Raw genomic sequence first — 22,683 nt, 5'->3', positions numbered from 1 at the left:
ACTTAGCAAGACCCTGTCTCAAAATAAAAAGGGCTTGTGGCTCAGTGGTTAAATGCCCGTAGGTTCAATTCCCGGTACCAAAAAAAAAAAAGGGGGGGGGGGTTTGTAGTGATTCAAGTGCTTTAAGAAATACCCATAGTTCAAGCTTTATTTAGGTTTTTATGTTCTCATTCCCTGCCATGGAGATACAGACTGTAAACACCCATGACAGGTGAGGCACACACTCCAGGTGAAAAATGGCTGCTGCTCTCCTCATACTGCCACCACTCTAATTTCAATTCTCAATTTTTAACCAGATCCTAGCACTTAATACTTGAAATTACTATACTGAAAACATGACATATACATACTCTTCCTTATTTAACTCCAGAAAAATGTCAATAGACCCAAACAAAATACACTGCTTTTTTCTTTATTGAAAGCATTACTTTAATAGCATTTTCAGTAATGTTTCTCAGAACTGGAAATCGTTTAATTTTGTCCCATTAAATCTGAGGGTTTTCAAGAAAAATGGCTTTTAAGGTTAGACATTCTGAATCACAGATTTTTATTTATTTGGGCCCTCTCTCTTTCAAAGTAAGTAATTTACGGAACTGACTCATAAGGGCATAATTTTAAAGGCAATTGGTAATTTTAAATGACTAGACATCAGTCATTTGAGTTTATCTGCTTTAGGGTAGGAATCCAGGGAGTCTCTGTGAAGTGGTGTGCAGACCTGTTGAGCCTTGTAAGATTGCTGAGTCTGGCTGAGTAATTAGCAACTTTGCACAGTTAGAGAGGAGCTCTGTCTTTGGGTTGAAGCAGTGGACATGCAAATCTAAAGGAAAGGCCGGGACAGTAAGTGATGAAATAGCTGAGCAGGAGCAGCCCAGAGGGTCTCATCACCCCATGCACATGGCTGTTTCTTTGGGGTCCAGGAAGGCCATAGCATGTTTAAAGGAGCAGCAAAGGCACGAGGCATGGGCAATGTGCCAAACACATTTGCTTCCAGAAACAGTCCAGGGAGGTCATATGAATATTAATGTGCCTAAAAGTTTAAAAAAAAATGGAGAAAAATAAATCATTTGATTAGTGCCAAGTTCACTTTGTTCCAGGAACTGGGATATTTCATAATACAAAATGAAATAGAAGCCAAAAATGAAGCAATGGCAATTCCTATTCAGATGGAGTCAAGGCTTAATTCAGGCAATGAGTATATTTTATTCAGGCCTAGTTCTGTTTCTGTCATATTCAGGCCTAGTTCTGTTTCTGTCATTATTCCAGCTATTGGGTCTGAAGATAGTCTTTGATAGATGGCAAATTATTTTGGTTCTCTTACTCTTCATAAAAATTTAATAGTGCTAAAAATGATCAGTGTTACATATCTTTATTCATTCTTTTGTCTAATTAATTACCATAGTAGCTTGGGCCTCAAAATATTTCCATATAATAATTATTTAGTAATGAAAATCTCCCAGATTGACTGACCAGTTTGAGTAGGTAAACTTTTAAGTCATTCTTCTTTGGCTTTAAATTCTAATATGTTCCTCCTCATCAATTATAAGTGAATTAACGAGCCATCATAAATACTTAAATAAATATGGAAAGGGTTTATAGGAGTCAGCAGTATGAATTTCCTGTTTGCCTAATAAACATCTATACAGGTCACTTCATATCACACATACTAACTGAAAATAATGAGCCTGGTAATAAAAATCACTCACTTGAAAGTTAAGGGAATGTTTCTAAGTTGAATATCATTTTCAATTTACCAGTTTATTCCAGACAGCAATGTATGTGGTTGATATATTTTTGGCAGGGCGTATGTGATAAAACAGGCTCACTTCTTTCTGCTTCCCTGAACTTCTAAAGGCAGCAGTCTTACGTATCAAACTCTATTAGCCAATTGGTGAACCAAGTGATCAAGCACTAGGTATGGTCAAAAATATTGGAGGAACTTTATTTTCCTAACACAAGCAACTCTTAAAAGAGTGACCTTGAGTTGTCGTGATGAACTTTTCATTACTAATCCCATCAAAAGTCTGTGGACAGATAGGACCTAAAATTACACTAGGTAAGAATATTCAAACAGACATAAAGTTAGGTTTTCACAATGCTTTACAGAATTGTGATCAAGAAACTTATTAATATTTGCCTGTACAGCAGAATAGAATAGACAATATGATTGATGTATGTACATTCCATGTATGTATTATATATCAAAATGCATTCTACCGTCATGTATGACTAAAAAATAAATAAATAAATAATTTTTAAAAAGATTTGCCTGTAAATTTTACCTTAAAATGCCATTTTTTTTGTTATGTGCATGACAAAGAAAAATGAAGTCACCCAAGGAGTATCATCCACAGCAGTTCTAAGTGGACATTCTAAGCAGAGTTCATGTGACTGCGCGGGGGTGTGCATGTGTGTGCCTGGCACCCTGCATGGCTTCTCGCTGCCATCATTGATTTCCTGACCTCATTAAAACCTTATCGATCCCTGTTCTCTAGATGACACAGGCTGTCCTAGTAGCCAGTCAGTATCACCAGTGAAGACACCCTCAGATACTGGGAATAGCCCCATTGGCTTTTGCCCTGGAAGTGATGAAGACTTTACCAGAAAGAAGTGCACCATTGGAATGGTTGTTGAGGGAAGCATCCAGTCAGCCCGATATAAGAAGGAATCAAAGTCAGGCTTTGTAAAGCCAGGTAAGTGCACCGACTCTTCATATTTTACCTGGGTAATATAACTGAAGCAGTTTTTCCATTTGAAACTATATATGTATGTATGTGTGTGTGTGTGTGTGTGTGTACGCACATACAGATGATTTTATGGGGCAAGGTTTTGTCCTGTGTCCCTTTCTGTTGGTTGTTAGTTTCTGTCTGCTTTTGAGCTTCCTGAATAATTGCTGTGCACAGCATATCACAATGGATTATTCTTCCTCTTGCTTTTGGTCAACCAAAGAGAATGTCATTTTATCTCAAAGAAAAACTTAAACTGCATGAAAAATACAGTTGCTAGTTGTCCTTTGCTTTGTAATACTATGGGAAAAAAAGCATAATACACAATTGGGGAGGTGTGATAGCATATAAAAGATAAAAAGGAGTATGACGAAGTATAAGGGGTACCCTTAGTTTTTAAGAAAGAAACAATGAGCAAAAGAATGTCATGTGATTATATCCAAGAAATGAAAATATTATCTTGTGTTCTCAAGGAACGTGGCTGCCGTACTTTTGCCAGCATCCCAGCTCAACTGGCTTTTTTTTAAATTGAGATATAATCCAGATATCATAAAATTCACCTACTTCAAGTATAAAACTTAGTGGGCTTTAGTTCATTAAAACCATTGTACAACATTACCATTATCAAACTCCAGAACTTTTCTTCTACCCCCCAAATGAAACCCCCTGCCTATTAGCAGTCACTCTTTATTTTCACCCCCTACTCCAGCCTGTCCCTGGCAACCACTAATTTTCTTTGTCTTGATGGATTTGACTGTTCTGAACATCTCATAAAAATGGAATCATACATTGTGTGGCTTTTTGTGTTCCGCTTCTTTCACTTGTAATGATTTCTAAGTTAGCTAGTGTAGCATGTATCAGTGCTTGTTTATCTTCATGTTTGAACAGTATTCTGTTGTATGGATAGTCCACATTTAGAAATGGACTTTTTATAAAACAATTTTAGGTTTATAGAAAAATTGAGAGTCCTCCTGTACCCGCTCACTACTAGTACTTCCTGCTTTCCCTGTTTAAACATCTTGCTTTAATGTGATGGTGTACCACACTTTGTTTATTCATTCTTGATTTGATGGACATTGGGGTTGTTTCTGCCGTTAAGCTATTAAGATTAATGGTGCTGTGAACTTTGGTGTAGAAGCTTTTGTATGTATTTTTTTTTTTTTTAGTTCTCTTGTGCATATTCTTAAGTATGAGATTCCTGGATCATATGGTAACTATATGTGTAATTTTTCAAGGAACTACCAGACTGTTTTCCAAAATGGCTAAAACATTTCCCTTCCTACCAGTAATGCATGAGAGTTCCAGTTTCTAAATATTCTTCTTAATACTTGTTACTGTCTTTTTTATTATAAACTTTGTGTTAGTCTATTTTGTGTTGCTATAACAGAATACCTAAGACTATGTAATATAGAAGGAAAAACAAATTTATTTCTTACAGTTTTGAACAGTGGGAATCAAGGTCAAGGGGCTCAAATCTGTGATGGCCCTCCCATCATAATGTAGAGGAGGGCATCCCTTGGCAAGGAAGCGAGTGTGCCAGCCCAAGTCTTTCTTCTTATAGAGCCATTAATCCCATCACGGGACTATGGGTTTATGATACGGGGTGGGGGGATGCCCATATGCACAAAATATTATGTACTAACTTGAGAGGTTTATTTATTAAGATTTTTGAACCTAGTTTTAATGCTTCTTGCCCAAAGGCAGAGCCTAAAGCAAACCTTTTATCAACTGTTTCTGATTTAATTGCTCATAGGCATAAATACTGCCTAAGCAGTTTTTACCTGGTAAACTTTTTATTTACTTGTACAAGGTAAAGGGATCCATTAAGTTTCTTAGTTGCCTAAAATTCTTCACATCATCATTGCTATAGCATTGGAATAGGACCCAATTCTGTACAAGTAAATTCTTTGTATTTGAGAAAAATCTGCACAGTGACCTATACTCCTTTGAACTTTTGGCCTGTCAATCTAATAAATATGAAGAGAGGAAATCCTGGAAGTGAGGCCCCTGGATGACTCTGCATTTCTAACATGCAGAGACATAATCTATTACAGCACAAGAAGATAATGCTGCAGGTAAAAACAGCCTTCTCCCAGCCCTGAGCTCTCCCCTCCCCTCAGTCAAGACTGACCTCCAGCTCTCCATGCATGCTCCACTTTTTAAAAATAAACCGACTCATTAAAACCAATACTAATTTATTAAAATTAGCAAGCAATTAGTGGCTCTTATACATGTGCTCAGGGACCCTTTAACATTAAGTAACCAAAGCCCATTTAATTTTAGGTCCATTTTTCTAGATTCTGGAACACTGTAGTTCACCTCAGAAAAGAGTTATTGAAATGCCCCTGAGGTCAGTAAGATAGCGAATAATGATCACTGGGTCTGTTATGCATAAAGAGAAGGGAAATATGTCACAGGATGCTAGGAAGGTTTGGAAAGGGGAGCTGAGCAATGAGCAAGACTGCGCCTTGCCAACAGGGCCCTGTGGTGCACACAGCAGTGAACCCTTCCTGCCAGGCAGGAACTCCTTCTGGAAACTTCTTACAGGCAGTGAGCCTTCTGTCATTTTGGCTTCTATCACTTAATACCTATGCAGATTTCATTAAAAATTGCCAACAAGGAGCAAAGAAAAACATTCCTACAGTCCAGTTGGGTGATGGCTTTGTGTTTTCCTGTTTTCCTTTTCTCCATAATTCAGCAACACATTCAGGGCAGAATCTCCAGAGCCTAATTTCGTGTCAATATAAAGCAGGTGTCCAATAAAAACTTACTGGGAAACACAGTGTGTACTTTGTGCAAGGGATTAGGTTGTTTGTTTGGTTTTTTTTATATTTACAGCCAATAATTTTTTAGAAGCTCAAACGGAAAAAAAAATGTAATTGAAAACAGATCAGGTAACTGAAAACAGGCCCTTGGCTTGAATTATACAATCAGAAAGCCATCATCTCTGATTTTTATTTATAGTTGAATTTTTAATGTTGTTATCAGTGCATTATAGTTATACATAGTAATGGAGTGCATTGCGACGTATTCGTGTACATACGGAATATAATTTGCTCCATTTCAGCCTCCAGTGCTTCTTCTTTCCCTTCCTTCTCCCCCACCCCCAACTGTTCCCCTTCCTCCTCTCTACTGGCTCCTTCTATTTATTTAAATTGGTGCTTTATAGATGTGCCTAAAGGTGGAATTCACTGTAGTGTATACACACACACACACACACACACACACACGCACGCACCACAATTTGGTCAACTTTATTCCACAATTCCTCCTTTTTAAGGAATTAGATTGAATTCGAGAGGTACTTGGGGAAGAGGGGGCAGGAACGACCTTGTCATCACCCTGCCTTTAGGAAGCTTGTAATTTAAGGAAGAATACTATAAAATAAATCCTGAGGAATCCTACAGATTAACAGAAAAGGAAGGAAGGCTTTCCAGGAGGGGGTACTTTTTGAGGAGTCCTGGATGGTGACATTCCTTCCCCTGGGGTGCTCTGCTAATATCAGCTTGTAGTCAGTTTCCTGATGAAACTTTTTAACCAGAAATGAAAGTCCTAATTGGATTACTGCTCTAGTACATGAAGTGACAATACTGAGCCAACTTTCTTGCTTGATTTATTACTTAACCCAGGAGTATCTTAACCCAGGAAAGAAAAGAATCCACTGTCATTGTTTTACAAATAGAAGCTCAAGGCTAGTTGGAAGGCTGGAGAAACACACAATTTAAACAAATAATTTAAAAAATGTGAAAGTCAAAATACCACTGGAGGTGATTAAGGAGATCAGGAAAGAGCAAATGGTTAGGGTCACTATAATTTAACTGAAATCCACTTTCAGAAACTGAAATGTTGAAATCTGCATTTGAAAGATGTCACAGTATCTCCTTAGCATTCAAACAAAGTTAGTATTCCCTTGTTATCAGACACCACCCAGGCTATTGAAATTGGAGACCTGGCCAAGCTGAATCATAATAACCTCACAACAATAGCCAGGGATTGGTTACTTTAAAAAAAGAAAAAAGGTTTCCCACATTGAGAGGCATTTGCTAGAAAACTCAGAAGGCACCAACTAGGTTAGTGATTAATCCGCACTGGGTCCCTTGATAGAGCCTCTTTCACACACAGCCCACAGATGTTTCTGTTCTTATCAAGAGCATTATTTCCACTTCAAAGTTAGTTGTGTGTAATAAAACAACAGCTTATTCTTGTAATAATGTGAGCTGCCTAGAATAGTTCAAGGAGAATTGAGCGCCTAGGCTTCCACAGTTGTTCCCCAGGTTGCCCAACTTGTTCCCCCTGCAGGGAATAGTCTGCGCTGGGGGAGAGGGGGCCAGACTGTAGTTGTACACACTAGGTCCGCATCTTCATATCTCCACCTTATTACTGTGTGATCTTCAGCTGCTTGTGTGTGTGTGTGTGTGTGAAACTTTGTGCTCTGCATCTGTAAACTGGATTGTTGAAAAGACTTTGAAAGAGATTAATTCCTTACTATATGGCAGAGAGGGCCATTTGTAGTTCTTAATAAAGATGTAACAAATTCCATGCGCCTTATTTACATAAAAACTCCTAAAACCCTCATCCAGGACTTAAGTTTATTTAAAATAAAATTCTAGCATGTCATATTAGCCCAGCTCACATAAAATGAGAGGACTACTTGATAAAGGAGGACACAATGACTCAAGTGCAAATTGACAGCTGAAGGCTTGGCAGTGCGCCCAGAGATGGGAAAGTAGGAAAGAGCAAATGAAAGACCACTAAAAAACCTAGTGGCCTTTTCACTGGTATAGACCATTACCAGCTTCAAATTCTTGGTAGCACTTAGTTCAGTATTGATGTAAAAGCAGATAGAATCATTGTGACAGTGGAATTGCAAGAAAATGCTGTCTATGAAAGCAGAAAAATGTCTTACACATTTAAAAATATTTCCATAAAGTGAAAAAATTAAAAATTTGATGCTAAAAGGAAAATTTTGGTTATGAAAACTTTCTATATTCTTTAGGAAGCTATCATTTTTTTAATAGCTCAGTAGTTATTAGCAAGTCTTCTAGCAACAAAGCCCAGCCGCAAATATAAGCTGCCAACACTTTCAGATTCTGAAAACCTAATGAAAATATTTAGAAGGATATACTAGATGTAATTGTGGGCTTGGAAAACACTCTTGACAAATGATTTTTTTTTTTTTAGTCAATCGTTATTGAGAACTAGCTGTCCCAGGCAAAATTCCAAGCGCTTAACTCATTTCATTCTAACATTGATGTGAAAAAGGGACATAATTAGCCCCATTTTATAGATGGAGAAACTGAGGCACAAATAGATTTAGTAACCATCCAAGGTCACACATCCTATAAATGGATTTTAAATAGCGCAATCTTGCCCGTAACTCTTAAGCGTGCAATAATTGTAAGACCCACCTTCAAAGAATTAATTATAGTTGCAGTAAGGATGTGTAAAAATTAAGAAAGATGTGGCTGATATAAAACATGAATTATTTTTCTTTAATGTTGGTAAAGCCCTAAAAATTCCTATGAAGTCTTATAAATTAGCTGATAAGAGTCTATTTGTAGATTATGCTGGCTGTTGCTAATAACAAAATTAATGAGACTCGATGTAACTTCAGGGAAGTACAGAAAGTTGAATACTTAAGGCTTTCCGAAAGCAGGTCAGTAAAATGAACATGAGAACATGGAGATCAAGGGAATCTAAGGTCCTCAGTGATTTCCACTTGATCATGAACTAGTCCTTTTTCTACTCGTCACAAATCTTTTACCTGCTCCCCTGCATGTCATGAATACTTTCTTAAAGGAAGATCATTAGACTTTGTCGAGTGAAAGCTTTTGCACTGATACTGAAACAGATCTCTGAAACTTTCTTTCACCCTGAGAGAAAGAATGTTCAGACAGAATATAGCAGATATGTTTTATGGTAGACAGTTATCACTTCTCCTCAACAGGGACCAAAACAGTAAAACAAAGCTTAAAAGTGATGAGTGTTTGTCCTTCTGGCAGGTTTATGTGTTTGCTTTCATGCCTTTTTCTCACATCTGGGTTTTTGATGATGCACCCAATCAAATAATGGTAACAAATGGACCTTAATGGATTTCTCTAAGAATTAGCAAATCATAATCCTCCACTTCCAGAGGTAACTGCCGTCCAAATCCCAGGTCTACTGGGATTTATTACATGTACAGTGTTCATAGCCACTGATTTGGGGGCCTGCCAAAGGCTCACTGAGTACTCTAATGTGGTAGGAAGGAAGCATTATAAGTCACTTATACACAGTGGAAGGCCAGTAAACCACACACCCACCATTGAGGGTGCTTATCAACTGTCAGCACAACAGAAATAAAACCTTGAAATATCTTTCATGTGTAAATTATGCAAATAGATGCTTTAGGTTGGGCTCCCCCCCCCCCACCTGCCAACACCATCTAAATCATGTTTCTCCATCTAAAACATTCATTTTAATGCTCCAAAATCCAGGAGCATTCTGCCAAGGCCTGGGTGTGGTTGAGGGATCCAGCATGGTATGGTAAAATACTAGAGCCTGGCAACAGCTTGGAGCCATTCCAAAATCCTGAAGGGACTAGAGGAGGGTCATGTTACCTAGAACCCAAAGGTGGCCATATATGAAGGACTTGGGAAGAGGAACACAGCCACTGGCAGAGAAGGAGCCAAAGAGATGAATGTCCTGACTTCTCTGTCTTCTTGGCTGGTATGATTTGTTGTGTGGCATTGGGTGGACTCTAGGGTTACCGACAAAGAAGTTATGTGATGAACAGTGTAGCATGTACCATTGGTTAATTCATTGAGTTAAATTCTTCTACCACCTAAGATGGTATATGATAGCAGCCAAGGGTGTCAGTAAATCGCATGAACGTAGGCCACGGTTTAATGAGGTAACACTTCAGGAACATAGCTGCGACAGGCTTGCATTCCAAGAAGCATAGACTGGAATGTTTGTAGCATTGCAAGAATCTAATGGAAAGGGAAACTTCACCTGACCATGTCATTAAGAAGAGTTTCTGTTAAAGTAGGTTTGAATCTCCACTGTGTACTTAGTTAGCAGTTTTGTTCATTCATTCAAAAATTTAGTAAGCATTACAGTGTGCTAACGGTGTTGTTCCAGGCATGAAGGATATAGGAGTGAAAAAAACAGACAAGATGCCTGTTCTTATGGTGCCTGCCTTTAACAGGAGATGCCTGGTGCATAAGCATGCAAGCAAGTTCAGATAGTGACAGATGAAACAAAGTCATGCAGTAGAGAGCTGGGGCAGGGAAATGCCTGGGGAGATGACATCTGAGCTGAGAACCTCAGGCTCGGAGAGGACCCAGGGGACGCACAGGTGGTAGGCAAAGCAGTGAGTTAAGAAAAAAAAAGAGGGGGAGCAGATGAAGTCTGTATTGTCAAAGTAATGGAAGGCCACAAGGGTTATAAGAGGAAAAAAATGGTTTGATGTATGTTTTTGAGATCTCTCTGATGACTTTTTGATGCTTGAATTGTCAAGAAGTGAACCTGGCAGAAGGACACTAAATTGAGAGGCTTATCCTAGGATGGAGGCAGAGGAGACAGGAAAGGATAGAGATGCAGTTCACATGACAGCACATGACTCCCATTTTCCTAATGAGACTAGAAATGTTTATTTGCTAACTCCAGCAAGCCTTTTGCAGTATGGATGAAATATCAATATCCAATGTTTTTTTTAACTTGTAATTTTAGTTAAATATGTTTGTACTCTATTATTAATTTAGAAACATTGCTTTTATGCATTTTTCATTTAAAAGTTTTAATCAGTCTTTCTCTCTCTAGAGTGACTTGTTAATTCATCTGACTTTTCCAGGGTAAATCATCTTCACTTCTACCCAGATTGTTTGAGATAAAGCAATTTTGAATCCATGTCTTTCTCACTGGTCATTTGTTCAAGCCAGGTAGGAGGGTATGAGCTAAGTTACTGTAACAAATAGACTCCAAAATAGAAGTTAAAACTAGACAGATGATTGTCTCTTGCAATGTAGCACACTTGGGTGATCCAGGCTGATAGGCAGCTCTGCCTCCTTACAACTTGGCTACCTCTTGTGGGACCAGAGTGGCTCTCATCTGCCTAAAAGAAAGCAGGGGAGAGGGACCAGGGGACACTCTGGTCATTTTAAGGTCAGGATGAAGAAGTGCCACATGTCGTTTCTAATTATATCCCAGGACATCCTAGTCAAATGGGCACCTGTTATTATAGAAGGGGGGGAGAGTGGAGGTAGACATTAGTGAACAGCCAGCAGGCTGTCACTGCATCCACTGCATAGCCTGGGACAGCTGGCTTTTCTGTTATCCTGTAGATGTAGATAATTCTCTCTCTCTCTCTCTCTCTCTCTCTCCAGAGCTATTCTGTTCCTGAGTCCAGATAGCAAAGGATATAGGGTTTTGTGATCTCTACAGCTTAACCACTGACTGTGTTACTATTTAAAGGGATCTTTAAACCCATGGAGGAGTCATACCTTAGGAATAATTAGAAAAACTGCTTTTGAATTTCTCCGTTTCATTTGAAATAATCCCATTGGTTGGCTTTTGAAGGCAGCCAAAAGTATCACAGACAGAAGCCAGTTCAGACTGACATGTCTTTTTTGAATGGCACTTTTTGTTCAAAGAAGGTAATTATGAAGCAGCCCTAAAATAAGAGGCTTTGAAAAGACTCTAATATAAGGGGATTTCTTCTTTGCTGAGAGGTAATTGTGCAAGGAGAAGTACTCATCTTACATTTACACATAGAGGTAGGGTGGACCAGGTCATCTCAGAAGCGGTTGGGGAAAGGGTTAGTGGGAGGGAGAGTGTAATCTGTAATGTAAGGAAATGTTTTCTCTTTTTCTTTAATATGGAAAATAATTAATACTTAGCTTTTTCCCATTGCCGCAGTATTCATAAAAGATATTGGTTATATATTGTCATATATGCACCATGTATTTACTATACAGCACTGAGAGGTAAAAAATAGACATCCTCTGTCTTTGCAAATAATCAGTCTCAGCATTTGACAGGTGACAGTATTGACCTGTTATATAGTCTGTTCTCAACGACTAATCACTTTCATGTCATTGTAAAAGGAGAAAGGAGGAAAGTTTACAGTGGCACACCTTTTAAGTCATTGGGATGATCACTTACTGTTTCACCTACATGGTGCCTATTTTATCTCTGGTGCCTTATTGGTAAGAATTATTCTGATATGATGGATGATTTGGGTGGAAGCCTAATAAGTATGTAAAGAAGTATGTTTACTTGAGAGAGCTCCTATTGGAAGGAAGGCACCTACTGATGTCCTAGAGAGCCCTGGACTCCATTTTCTCTTCTCAGAACAACGGTTCTGCCCTCTTCCTCTCTTCCAGGCACGGCGGTAAAGTGCCTTGCATATTTAAATAGCTGGAATTCATGAAGTACACCAGCATTTTCCTCAAAATGTCACATGCTTGCCATTAAATTTAGGGATGTGTGGAGTTTTTATGTAATATCTTCCTAGCTCATGGGGATAGTATAATATGGAAAAATTGTTTTGTTCCAGTTTTATCAAAAGATTAGTCTTGACTGTTGTGTGGGCAATTGCTTCTATTTGACAGTTTGGTATTTCTTCAGATGCTTTGTGTCCATTCATGAGGGCAATGGTTTCATTTGAAATGCTGCAGTCACCAGGGAGAAGGCCCTGTGCTGTTCCCTGATAGGTCTGCTCTCCCTCTGCCTCCTGTTGCTATGGTGCCCAGCAGAGTAACTTCCTTGCCCTGCACATGCAGGAGGCTCGGTCTCCATGGATACCCCACTCTGAGACTGTACTCTACGGAGAGATGAGCTGCACACACTGTATTTCTGCAAAAGACATACCCCAGCCTGTGGTGGGAGGCTGTTTGCAGAAGCAGTGTTTGCCATGAAAGTCTACGGAGCTTACCTTCTAAGTAAGTAGTATTAGTCACAGTAAGTAAATAATTACATTGGATCACTGAGGATATGCTCTGTGCGTGTGTGTGTGTGTGTGTGTGTGTGTGTGAGAGAGAGAGAGAGAGAGAGAGAGAGAGAAGTTAGTTATAGTAGGCTAAAAATGTATACTAAAAACAAAATTTCAGCTCTACCTTTTAGATATTCTGAATGCAGTTCCAATAACTAACTAAACTTTTCAGAATGCATACATGTATTGTTTTGGATATTCCTGGTAGTTTGTGAGTCTGTATATGTCATTTCTCTCTCTCTCTCTCTCTCTCTCTCTCGCACACACACACACACACACATCACACACCCCATGTAGACGGTTATATTTTAGAATGCACTTCTCACCCTGGAGCATTGCATGTTGCATTTGTAAATACCAAGCATGGCCTTCCCAGTTGTGTGTTCGGGGAAAAGATGAGCACAGCTATAATTAATGCTAATTGGCACTGCACACAGTTTGCAGTGGGCCTCTGTGTAGGCTGGGACGTGATGTATTTATTATCAAGAGAGGACCTGCTCATGTGATTACAAAAAGAAATGCCATGTCCGCTGGTTCACCCTGAAAATTATTCGGAGCACATCTCTCTGACCCGTTTTAATTTACTTTACTCACATGGCCTCCAGTAGATATTTTGAAACTCTTCATGCCCATGGAATTGGGATGTGGAAGATTTTTATTTGTATTAACTCAATTGCTGTAACACTTCCACTTTCCTGTACATTCCAAGAGCATAAGGATTGGGTTCCAAATGTTGTAAAACACATGTGTCACCTTAAAGGGCTTTTCATCTGCTGGGCAAATGATTAATGCCTGTGGTGTTAGAATTAATTAGTAGAAACACAAGAAAGACTCTGTATATGATAACTTCAACTCTCGTTCAATAACCTTCAAATTGTATAAAATTAAGATTTTTTTACACTTTCCACAGGAGATAACCAGCATCTAGCCACCTCCAAACAAAAATTAGAACATGGACTATCTAGATGGGTATAAGGGATTCGCTTTTAATCATATAAAACAGTGAGCACAAAACATTATGTTAGATTATAAATCTCCTCTCTTTTCTATGCTCATGTCCATCCAAGCAAAGGAGAAACTGTTCAATGTCATCTTTTCCAACAGTTAGTCATGGCTCGGTTTTCATTGCTCCAAATGACGGAGAGGTACCACCCTTTGAAAATGTGACTGTACCAATGATGACTTTGTTCCTGATTTTGTCACAGGGGCCAAACTTTAGGTCATTGCTTTAGTGTTTTATAAATATAAGATTCATCATTGGTGGAGTGTAATGAACAAACACGGATACATGATCGGTTTCTCTAGATATCATGGTTTTGAAGAGCTGGAAACAATGTCCATGACGTTTCCCCCAGAGTTTTCATTTCACTCATAGTCTAAGGCCCTATACTTCTTTCTCAAAGTTTCTGTTGAATCTTCTTGTTCCTCATGTCTCTGAAAACCTGGATAGTTGGGATTTTTTATTCTACCTCAAAATGTCTTTCTCTCCTCTCTAAAACTGTTCCCTCCTCTGTATAGTGCAGATAAAAATAGTACCTATTAGATAAGACTGCTTTGAAAAATTCAATGACATAATCCATGGCACATGATATACATTTTAGCTGCTACTGTATTATGATTACCTTAAGCATAAATGATGATGATGGTCATCATTTTTACAATGCACAGATGTCAGTGGAGGTTTTAGTTAATAGCTTGAACAGTTAAATTGATTTTTTTCCAGCCTATTAAATTTTATATTAAATAAATTACTAAGAACCTACATATACTTGGCATTTTTAATGGAATTATGGGATTCAAAATGCATGAGAATAAAGTAAAATATTCAGTATTATTTTTTCTCTTTTTCAAATGTGCAGCTTTGTTTTGCTAAATGACTGTGTGCATGTGCGCGCGTGTGTGTGTGTGTGTGTGTGTGTGTGTATGTAATAAAATGTTCGTCAGTTACTTTTGTTGTCACTAACAATGGATGTGGAGGATACCACAGTAGATCTGTGGGATAAAAGAAGCTAGGCCATAGAATAATGCTAGTTACTATTTATAGAATTGGAAATGTAACAATTAAAATCTGGGTTCAAATTTTTAAGCTCACTTCCTTTTCAGAAAGGATTTCTGTTCAGAGTGCAGTCCATGATGTATTTTTTTAAAAGGCTAATTTCATTGAGAGAAGGTTTGGGGAATGATGGGAGAGGAAGAGATGGGAAATGATTGATTAATCTGTTTAAAAATAGGCCCCATGCTGGGATTTTTCCTTTTGCACTAATCCTGTGTGACATCCGAGCCAAAAAATATAAAGACCAATGCCACATGTGCAGAGCCTGCTGGTACTGATTTTACAGTGCATGAAGAGTTGACCTAGATTACATTTTGCAGCTTTATTTTTATTTTAATGTCATTTTCATATCCCACTTCATTATGGCACATTCTCTTCTTTCCATCTGTTTTCCCTGGAAAGAACATGGCATGGACAAGAAGGATGATACCAACTCACTTGAATGGGAAAGGCAAGGGGGTTGCGGGGGGGGGGGGGGGGGGTGTACATTTTTAGGATGTGGTTTTAAATGAAGCCTCTAGAGGTTGGGAACTTGGAATCAGTGACAGTCCACACATGCTGAATGTATTTTATTGAGAATAATTTCATATGCAGTATCACTTAGATGATCTAGTTAGAATAAGCCTTTCTTCCTAATGTTTCAAGGCAAAAATAAATCCTTACTGGCATCTCCACTAACGTGGTGATCTTATATTTATATTCTCCTGGCCTGTGACCAGAATAATGCCCTACTTTCCTTTCCATTGTTATTGGTCACGCATCTGCATGCTGCGATCGTGCACAATTTGTTAAGTGTTTGTTAGGTACTGGGTGCTGCTGTCATGAATTTTGGGTCATATCCTTTTGTTGACCTCCAGGGAGCTTTGCTAAGTGTCTACTTACAATTCTATTTGCTGAGTCCTTTTTTTTCATCGGGGGGACTTTGGATGCTCCCTTGTCTTTTGCAGCAGTAACATTGTTCAGGAAAACTGGATCTTCCTGAGTCTTTGAGCTCCTTGGGGTCACCTCTGAGGCTGGGATAGGGGGGCTCTGCAAGCCTCTGCCAGGAAGATCTGATTTCTGCCGAGGTTCTTGAGAGAGGGAGGCTATGCCTACACCTGATACTAGGCTACTACCTGACCGGCATTGCTTCTCTCCTCTTCATTACTGGAGGAAGTGAGGGATCCCAGCCGCAAGCTTAGCAGCACTCATTCACACATGATGGTCTAGAATCTACAGATCGTGCCATCATCTGGTGCTGTTAAGCCCAGAGAAGAGGGATGGTAAAGGGCTTTGCCTACCCAAAGCTGGGTCATTCTTAAGGTTTGCCTGGGATTCTCCAGTTCAGCATCTCCACCCTTCCTTTTCTCATCAGTCTCAGCCATTCAACAGAACTGAACCCAGTAATGCTACTCATTTGTATTTTTCCACAAGTATTTATTGATGAGCTGGGCCTTGGGATACAAGAGTACATAGGGATCCTTGTATATGTGTGATGTGTTTCTGAGGGAGGTACAGGATCCCATGAGAGTATAGAGGGAGACCATATAACCAGACCGGGGGTGGTTGGGGTCTGTGAAGGCTCCAGGGAGCATAATATAATATTGACACAAAGAGTAAAATCACATCTTTAAGTGCAGAGACACTTGGGGATTGACCTTGACATACTATTGTTGTTAACAAAAATACTATGTAGGCCCTAAGAGGGTTTTGTTTTTTCTTTTTAATTCAATTGTGGTCTCTGTTACATTTATAATTAGTGTTTAGATGGCTCTCTACCAGGATGTGAACTTTTCTAGGACAAGAAGTATGTTTTGCTTTTCTTTCTCTTTCTTTTATTTTTCTCTTTATTATCTTTTGTTTTCAGTTCACTTTCATGGCTTCCATTTTTTGGTAAAAATATATTACATATAATGTGATGCATAAAGAGAGTGCATGTGACACCTTCGTAGGCCAGACTCATGAAGCAGGCACTTGTGAGCAAGCCTTGCACATTCAGTGTTGTCACCACCAAAGCTGCCGTGCACTCATGTCCCATTCTGTGCCTCCCCCAAGGAAAAAAAAAAAAACACTATATGGAAATGGTGTTTTATCATTTCCTTTAAGAATAATTTTCTTCTTATGTGCCCCTAAAAATATGGTGGAACACAAGGGTAACATTTTAAAGCCCAGAGTCATGTTTTCTTTAGCACTGTGCCCCTCACTTAGTAGGTCCTCAAGAGATGTTTGTAAGTGAGTAGAAAATACCTGTATGCCAAGGTGGAATTGAAATCCAACTTTAGTGGACTTGTTACTTTTGAGCCTAGCTGATTTTATCTCATCAAGTGTTTATAAATCTATACAGAAATTGGTCACATATTTATTTACCTGTTTGGGAATATTTTCAAACTAATATTTCCAAAGCCTACTTATCTCCTTTTTACTGCCGTGCAAACACTCTGCAGTCATCCTAATGAGAGTGGCCTTAATTAGCTTGCAAGACTCTGCTTTGCTTTGCTATTTCATTTTGGTTTTTCATAGAACATTATGGGGTGGGGAGAGAAGGAGAAAATAGAGAACATTGAGTACACTTGAATTTAAAAGTTAACTTGCACAGGGGTGGGGCCAAGTGGCTGAGCAAGCAAAGGGTTGGCCTGGGAACGTGTGCACAGTGCCAAACTTCACTGGGAGTTGAGATTATGGGGAAGGTTCCATTAAACGGGCACATAGAAATGAAGAGCCCAGGCTGTGTGCAGAGAACAGTGGAATTGAGAGTACACTCCATTCTTCTTAAGAGCTGTCCACCACATTAGGACAAATAGAGAGCTTTGGGGAGGGGACTGGGTAGAAAGGAACGTTCAAAACATTTTGTTCAGAGACATGAGAGTTGGAATAATTTTCAGTTGACAGACAATGGTGTGATGTGAAATTCTGGTGCTCATTATAAAAGGTGAAACACCTCATCTCTCATTGGCCACCTCCCCAGCTCCAGAAGGGGGGCTGAAGTGGGAGCACAGCATACCAGGTACAGGTCCTCTCCAGGAAGTGCTAGGCTTGCTGGACCTTGAACAGGACTTCAGGCAGGAGTGCAGGAGCTGCCCCACCTGCCTTGCACCTGCTTTCCTGAGCCTGTGCCCTGCCCAGAAACCTTCCTGTTGTGTGGCCAGGCCTTTCGCTGGAAACATTTCCCTGTGATTTCATTTATCCCATCCCATTCCCACTTTATTTCTTTGAACACATGTCAGAATTAAAATAAAACACACTAGGCCTTCCATTTCTCCATTTGTTTTATTCTCACAATCTGAACAGATGTCAGAAATTGCCAGGTTTTACCCAGCTTATTTGTCTTACTTTATTGACATTTGTGCTTGCAAAAAAAAATCATATTAAAGATTACACAGGGGTGAATCCAACATCCATCATGGCGGATCAGATTATAAATTATTTTTTTTAAGAAATTCTTCAGGTCACATGAAGAAGAGCCCCCCCCCCCATTTGATTGAGACAATTTCTTTTTTCTTGCTCTTTGTTATATAGAAAACATACATTTTTCCACATACATTGTTCTTTTATGTGGATAGCACTGCACCCAAGTGTGTAGCCCAAGTTAAAGGCATTTTTAGTGTTTAACTTGCTTTACACATATCCTGTTTTGAACTCTTCTGTTTGTCTGGAGTTCTACAAGATTTTGAACCTGTACAGTTAATTTGGGGAACGTACAAGCTATGTGGAAATGGACTCCAGGTCAGGTCTCTTTCCCACTTGCCATGTGACATGTCTGCTAACTCTGACCGTCACCAGAATTGCTGTCCAGCCTCCATCCTCTCCTCCAGATGTTGCTGTCACAATTTCTTCGAAAAGCACCACTTGGTTCACCCCGTTTGAAACTCATCCTGGCCCCCTCTGGCCTTCACAATGGCCTGCTCCCCACCCACCATGGCCATTGCATAGGTTTCACATTTTTCAACTTTCTCACTCTTTGGGCTCCATGCTCTCATCTGATTCCAGAACTCCATCCAGACACGGGAGTGACTCTGCTCCGTGCCTCCCTTCCTCCATGTTTTGATTTATGCCATCCCTTTCACCTGAGGTCATCTCCCTTCCATATCCCAACCCTTGGTACTTCCTGCCTGGTACCCCAGGCCTATCTTAAGCGGCTCTGTCTCATGATAATGTCCCTTTGCCCTCTTGCTGTCACGTGAGCCAAGAGTAATTCTTCCTCCTGCGTGTTCCAGGTGACCCCTGCATTGTGCTCTTCATATTCTTGTAGCCTCGTTGTTGGTGTAGCTCAGCTCCTCCTGCAGGATCCTGAGCACTGGAACTGTGTTTCTCCCTGTCCCTCCCCTATGCAGAGCCTTAGTGCCTGGAAGGCTCAGTGCCCACAGGCAGTGGTCCAACTTGAATGTTACCATCTTCATTTCCAGTTCTTTGTGGTGTTTGATCACAAAGTACCAAGCAGAGAGGGCAAAGAAGAAACTAGGCTTTGCAGTCAGTTGTGTCAACTCTGCTGTTGACTAGCTCTGTGGCTTGGGACGAGTCTCATCACCCCCTCAGAAACTCAGCTTCCTCATCTTTAACCTGTGTGTCTTTGGGAGGAAGAATGAAAGGAAATAGCAGGTGAAGCATTCTGGACATAGGCAGCTCTGAGTGCACAGTGGCTAGTAGCATTGTTATCTGACTCTGTCATCTGTCGTATTCATTATCCCTTCAAGGTTTGAGTAATCTGTAGTCTGCTGTCAGCACCATGCCTTCCGTGTTTTCTTTCACGTCATTAATTAAGCATGTTAAATGGGATAAGGGCAGGGATAGAGCTGGGCGACACATTACTAGCGATTTCCCTCAAGGTTGACAGGCAGTCCATTAGTCAGCATCCTTTGGGTACTGAACTGTGCTATCACCCAGTGCACACATGTCAGCTTTGTTTGTAAGACTATCCTAAATGTTTGTATTAAATGTCTACTGAATTCCAGATATGAGAGTTACATGGCAATCATAACTCTGTCAGAAAAGGATGTGAGAATTGTTTTTTTGTATATGGCTCTCAGTGAACTCCTGCTGGCTCCTTCTTGCCTTACTAAAGGACTTTTTCTACACTTCACTGGTGATCAGCATCACACATAGCAATTGTGGTTTTCAGAATTTATTTTTCTCTGTAGTACCCTGCATATTTCTTTGGTCCCACTTCCAACCTGCTACCTCTTTCTTTGTGATTTCTTAAAAGTTGATGATGCTGTTTCCACAGTCATATCTGCAGGTCCTTTCAGAACCTTTCTTCTCTCACTCATTAAGTAATTCTTCTGAGTCCACAGCACTGTACTTGGTTCATGGGTGCAGTGATGCACAGAGGTCTTCCCAGTTCACTTGTTTGTTACATGATAGTATCCTGGGCTGAAACCTTGAATTTTAAGAGATTTGAGCATATGGGGTGAAGGTAGGAATGGAGGAATATTCTGATCCCAATTTATTGTAAATAACATTAGTTTGTTGGCTCCCCTAAAGAGGGAGTAGGAGAAGGAGGAAGGTAATTTAGTCAAGGCCCCTTCCAGGAGACATCACTGATTGCCAAGGGTAAAACTTTAAGGCCATGAAATCTTTAAAGGCAACAGCACCTACTTTGTGCTAAATCCCGCATTAGTCACTGGGGTAGATGTTGAACATGTGTTAAAGCAAATAGGCAATTTACAATCCAATGTGAGAAACTCTTGTTAAATTCTGGGTGAGGTGAGTGCATAAAGGAGGGGAATCTAATCCATTGCTGAGGGAACTGAAGGTCGAGGCTGAACTGAATGGTGATGAGAAGGTTAGTATAGTTAGCCAGGTCCAGAGAAAAAGAAAATAATATTGTTGGAAGGGTATGTGTGAAAAATGGGCAGCTAGAGACTGGTGCTACCCTTAGGAAATGCTTTGCTGGCCCCAGGTGTCACAGGAGCCGAAGAGCTTGTAAAGGTCCTGTGGATCATGCTAAGGAGTTTGGACTTTGTCTTAAGGACACACAAGCCCATTGAAGGGTTTTAACAAGGGAGTCATCTAATGAGATTTATGCTCTGGAGCAGTATAGAAGACAAAGTGCTCAGAGCCACCCAGCAGCTGGGCACAGTGTGAGCTGTTTCTGTAACTGTGGATGAGAAGTGATGAGGGTTTTGGACAAGAGACAGGGTGCAACAGCTGACCACAATTTGTAGTGACATATTGAAAACACAGACTACTTTACTGGAGTGATTCTCCCAACTTTCCTGTCCATGAAGATCACCTAGGCCGTTTGTAACAATGTGGATGATGGCACTGCCTTTGAAGAAATTTTCAGTTATCAGATCTGGAGTATGAGTCGGTAATCTGTATTTTTAACAAACAGTCCAGGTGAAACTGATGCAGGTGGTCCTCAGACCACACCACTACAAACCCCTATTTTATATTATAATATGGAAAGGTTTCTTATAAATATATTCATGCTGTGTTAACTTTTTGCTTGAGAATGAAGATTCAGTCCCAATGTCTTTGATGAAAGCCCTGAGGGTTTCTGTGCTGAGAAAGAGCTAGCTCCTTGCTGGTGTGGTCTTTGTTCACTAATTGTTTGCTCCATAGTTGGTGATGCAGAGCAGAGTGTGGATAATCTTGTTGAGACACTTGTTGCAGATTGATTGTAAATGCACTTTCCCTCCCTCCCTCCCTCCCTCCCTCCCTCCCTCCCTCCCTCCCTCCCTCCCTCTCTCTCTCTCTCTCTCTCTTTCTTTCTTTCTTTCTTTCTTTCTTTCTTTCTTTCTTTCTTGTACTGGGATTGAACTCAGGAATTCTTAGCCACTGAGCCACATCTCCAGCCCTTTTTTTAATTTTTTTTTGGTACCAGGGTTGACCTCAGAGACACTCAACTACTGAGCAATATCCCAGCCCTAATTTGTGTTTTATTTAGAGACAGGGTCTCACTGAGTAGCTTAGCGCCTTGCTTTTGCTGAGGCTGTATTTGAACCTGTGATCCTCCTGCCTCAGCCTCCCAAGCTGCTGATATTACAGGCATGTGCCACTGTGCCCAGCCCTTTTTTTTATTTTTTATTTTGCTATGAGACAGGGTCTCACTAAGTTACCTAAGGCCTCACTAAGTTGCTGAGGCTGGCTTTGAACTTGTGATCCTCTTGCCTCAGACTCCTGAGTCGCTGGAATTACAGGCGTTGCAGCACCGTGGCCAGCTGTAAATGTTCTTTCCAAAGTTTCAGCTCTTTGCAAAATCAAGCTAGCAAACACAGGGGAACAAAATTTCCTAATCTCTTGAAGTCCCACACAGGCATATTTTGAAAAACCCACACAGGTGTCATTTTGAAGCATTCATCGTCGTGGCATTTCCCTTCCCAGCTTTACCATTTATGAGCTGTGTGACTCTGAGCAAGTTATGTGTGCTCTCCTTCCCTTGTGTGTAAAATGGGAAAACTGCTGTATCTATTTCATAGACTTGATGTGAAGATTAAATGAGCATGTGTGTAAAGCACTTTGCATAGTGTATACACACAGTAAGCCATTCCTAGCCATTATTGAGAGAAGCCAGGTGACCAGTACTAAACTTTTCACTTGTTTTAGTTTGGTTATTTAATAAAAACTTGTCCTTAAGACTTGCTTTAAAAAAAAAAAAGTCCATGATGTCCACATGCAAGAATCCTTAGAGAAACTCTTCAGCAGCGTACTTCCAAAGCATACAGATAAATAGGCTAATGATAATGATGGACACTTACTGTGCACTTGTAGTAAAACATTATGACAATTCTTACAACTGACCCATGCACTAGGTAGTCTTTTTTTCCCCCTTTTTAGAGTGAGACACTGAAGCATAGTGAGTTTAAACAACTGCGTGAGGTCACTCTGTCATGAAACACAGATATTTGAACTCTGGACCTGCTGCTAGAACTTGCTCTTAACCACTGCTGTGATATATATAATTCTATGAAGCATAGTTAGTACCACCTAGTAGTATGCCAAGTAAATTAAGCAGT

General features: G+C 40.0%; 1 protein-coding gene across 1 annotated transcript in view; it reads left to right on the top strand.

Moving 5' to 3' along the window:
• The window catches only part of SYBU (syntabulin), a 68,323-nt gene that overhangs the window by 18,231 nt on the left and 27,409 nt on the right, over positions 1-22,683 (top strand). The window contains exon 3 of the mRNA XM_081266365.1: positions 2,493-2,690. Within this exon, the coding sequence (XP_081122491.1) occupies positions 2,493-2,690 (198 nt within the window). The remainder of the gene's footprint in view (positions 1-2,492; positions 2,691-22,683) is intronic.

This window comes from Spermophilus citellus, assembly GCF_964194105.1.
Source record: "Spermophilus citellus genome assembly, chromosome: 14".
Lineage (NCBI taxonomy): Eukaryota > Metazoa > Chordata > Mammalia > Rodentia > Sciuridae > Spermophilus > Spermophilus citellus.
Note: the sequence above shows the minus strand (reverse complement) of the source record. Positions and strands in the feature narration are given on the sequence as shown.